The sequence below is a fragment of the Morone saxatilis genome, unplaced genomic scaffold (genome assembly GCF_004916995.1).
Source record: "Morone saxatilis isolate NCDOM2014 unplaced genomic scaffold, NCSU_SB_2.0 Contig19, whole genome shotgun sequence".
NCBI classification, from domain to species: domain Eukaryota; kingdom Metazoa; phylum Chordata; class Actinopteri; family Moronidae; genus Morone; species Morone saxatilis.
The window spans coordinates 5,755,426-5,758,824 of record NW_023339751.1 but is presented as its reverse complement, the minus strand read 5'-3'; the positions used below and the strand labels follow the sequence as shown (position 1 = coordinate 5,758,824).

General features: G+C 35.3%; 1 protein-coding gene across 1 annotated transcript in view; it reads left to right on the top strand.

Annotated features, from left to right (window-relative positions):
* Positions 1–3,139, top strand: part of LOC118329569 (3-phosphoinositide-dependent protein kinase B-like) — a 15,160-nt gene extending 12,021 nt beyond the window's left edge. The window contains 9 exon segments of the mRNA XM_035663792.1: positions 269–324; positions 431–550; positions 674–802; positions 1,431–1,551; positions 1,553–1,654; positions 1,741–1,881; positions 2,300–2,401; positions 2,564–2,626; positions 2,838–3,139. Coding sequence (XP_035519685.1) covers positions 269–324; positions 431–550; positions 674–802; positions 1,431–1,551; positions 1,553–1,654; positions 1,741–1,881; positions 2,300–2,401; positions 2,564–2,626; positions 2,838–2,957 — 954 coding nt within the window. The 3' untranslated portion in view covers positions 2,958–3,139.
* The last annotated feature ends 260 nt before the right edge of the window (positions 3,140–3,399 follow it).

The window sequence follows — 3,399 nt, the reverse complement described above, 5'->3', positions numbered from 1 at the left end:
TAACTATAACTCCGAGGGACTCGCACCAGAATCTGATTGCTACATTTGATGTTTCACACTAATAAATTATTTTATTTTATAATATAAATAATAAAAGGTATGGTATCATGTCATCCTGGTCATCTATGCATATGATAATTGTATTTTTTGGTCATTTTTATTAATGAATCAAGACGTGAATTATTTTTTAAAAACATGCCAAAGGATTTGATATGTCTTTTTTTCTACAATATCAGCTCTGTATCATCATTTATTTTGTTCATTTAAGGATGAAACAGGAAACAGTCCCAGTGAGAAGACGTCAGTCCAATCAGAAATATCGAGGTATGGAAAATTATACAGTACATGTATTTTATGGGGTGTTTAGTTTGTGCATTTGTCTGTTTTAACAATTGATATATAGTAAGAGACATTTATTTTCTTTCAACAGGTTTATATTGGAATTTGACTGCATAGAGCCAATGGGCAAAGGAGGCTTTGGACGTGTTTTCAAGGCAAAAGAAAAACTGACGGAGAAGAATTTTGCTATAAAGATCGTCGTCTATAAAAAGTTAGTTAAACATTAAATTATGCGCTTTTAATATTAATTTCATAGTATAATATATTAGTTACAGATGCAGAAGAAAACAAGTTCAAACTTTCAACTGAGCTATTTTCTTATCCTTTGGATCAGAAAATCTCTACAGGAGGTGAAGGCATTGTCAGATCTCCATCACTCTAACATTGTTCGATACTACACGTGTTGGTTGGAGGATTCAAATTACCAATGGGACGATGCAGCCGACAGTTGGGGCTCTTCACAGTAAGTCCTGTGCTCCTACGTAAATCCTTACTTAACACTCATAATACCTTCCCATTGACTATGCGGTTGTGTTCCTCCATCATGAATTTAACCCCAGTCTGGTTTGACTTAGTCAACTCAATACCAACTCATTAACACCAAGCCTGACCCAATTTTTTTTTTTAAAGTTAAAAATCTGAATAATTTTGACTATAGTTAATATAATAGTTGATTATCCCATTATCCCAGTCTGGTATATGTCCAAGTTTAGTCAGGACACTGTTTTGAAAACATTTAATTTTTTTTCAATGGTGACAAATAATAACACCTGTTGTCCTTCGGGATGTGTGTGTGTGTATGTTATATGCGTGTATGTGTGCGTTATATGCGCTGTGTGTGTGTGTTTGCACAGTGTAACCCAATGGCCCTTCTGGGGTCAAATTACAGTAGAGTACAGTAAGTTCAATCAAACACCCAAAATTCAGTGAATGTAGTCAAAATTGATTTTATGTGGAGCTGCCATACCATCCATGTTATTTTGGTGAAATTAGATTTAAAAAATGCCATATTTATGACATAAAGAACATTGACCCCAAGACATTATGAGGGTCAATCTACTTATTTTTTTATTTTTCTCTTACTTTTCTAGGTCTTCTGTCGATGGTTTATCTGCAAAATACCTCTATATTCAGATGGAGTTATGTGACACCAAAACACTTAGAGCTTGGATAGATGAGAAGAATACTCCGAGTGGTGAAGAATCTCTGAGGAGACTCAAAGAGAACAGAAGAAAGTCTAAAACTATATATTAAGGGGAATAGCAGTGGAGTCGAGTACATTCACTCCATGAAGCTCATCCACAGAGACCTGAAGGTGAGACAAAGTGATTAAAATAATTTATTACTTCACTTCAGTCATGAATCTTCATATTATCTTGTTTATTTCTTACTCCTCATTAGCCGGCCAACATCATGTTTGGGCAAGATAAGATAGTGAAGATTGGAGACTTTGGTCTGGTCACTGATGACAACGATGATGATGGGAACCTCATTGAGAGAACAGTCTACAAAGGAACCCCATCTTACATGGCTCCTGAACAGGTGAGATGCTCTGTACTGACTCTGAACTTTAGATTCTTGTGTGTTATTAAATATTGGTCATTAAAGGCACCCTATTTATATTTAAACCAGTTGTGGGATTTCATTTTAGGTGCCTCACAGCCCTGAAAGGTGCATTATCATGATTAATGTCTTTTTCACCAAAGAATAACAAAAACAATTACCTTAAAACTTCAATTAAAAACAGAAACCCAATTACATGCAGGTTAACTTTACTAGCCTGGTGTGGCTACATGTTTTGACAATTAGACACCTCTGGACTAGACAACATACAAGTAATATTCTTACTGGTTTAAACAATTTGATAGTTTGTTCTTTAAAGTTATGTTAGAGTCAGTTTTGCACATTTTTGGTCAGATTTAATGTAATTTCATGTGACTGATGTCTTGTTTTACAACAGAAGGACGAGACGACTTATGATCGAAAAGTTGATATATTTGCTGTGGGGCTGATATGCGTCGAACTTCTTTGGAACTTTTCCTCTGGCCATGAAAGGCAGAAGGTGAGTGTTTCAGTTAATAACCTGCTATGTTTATTTTTTAAGGTTATGTTAAAGGTTCCAGATATTGTTGTCAGATATTTAAAAAGTATTTAAGCTCAGGAGAGTGTTTTTACAGGCCAGTTAACCGTTCTTTCTACTTTTTAATCACTGCATCACTTCCAGCTTTGGAACGACATCAGGATCCAGAAATTCCCCCATGGGTTTTCAGACAATTTTCCAAAAGAGGTAAATCATTTTGTAATTTTTTATCAATTTACTTGCAGTATGTTTGAGTGCTCTTAAATAACCGGGTTCAACTCAGAGAAACTGGGTTACACACATGCGGGCGCTCCGGTAGCGTACCACATATCAAGGTCACAGTTCAAAAGATAAAGCAAAACGCTAATCATTTCTTAATGCAATATAGGTCTCAATAGCTTTTTTTTTTATGTTTCAGTACATGATGTTGCGTCCAATGCTGTGTGTGAAACCAGAAAACCGACCTGAAGCAAGTAAGGTCAAGAAAGACCTGGAAGAGTACGCTTTGAACAAAATTGAGTGCAGCCGATCTTTTTGATTGTCAGTTGAAGTCACTGACATCTGTTTTATGGTTTACCCTGTGCATGTAGATGAAGATCGGTTTTACCCCCTGAAAATGATCTCCAGTCTATTAAATATTGGGCATCATTTACATGCAACTTTTTGCCTTTTTAAATGTAATTTTAATTTTGACTGTCTATTTTATTTGTCTATTNNTTAATTTAAGCAGTTACAGTCGATATATACTCTGCCGCTAAATTCTTCTGTTGGCTCAACTTGTTGCTTTGCTCTGCTTTTAATTATGTCAACTTAACTTCAGGTCAAGTGTGGGTAATGTGAATTATCTCATAGGACCTCAGCCAAGTGATGTGAAACTAAATAAAGATGATTTGCCACTTGGATTGGTCTGTCTGTCTTGTATTTGTAATCTTTTCTATTTTTTTCATGCAAATGCAAAACATCTTTAATTTCTTTCGGGC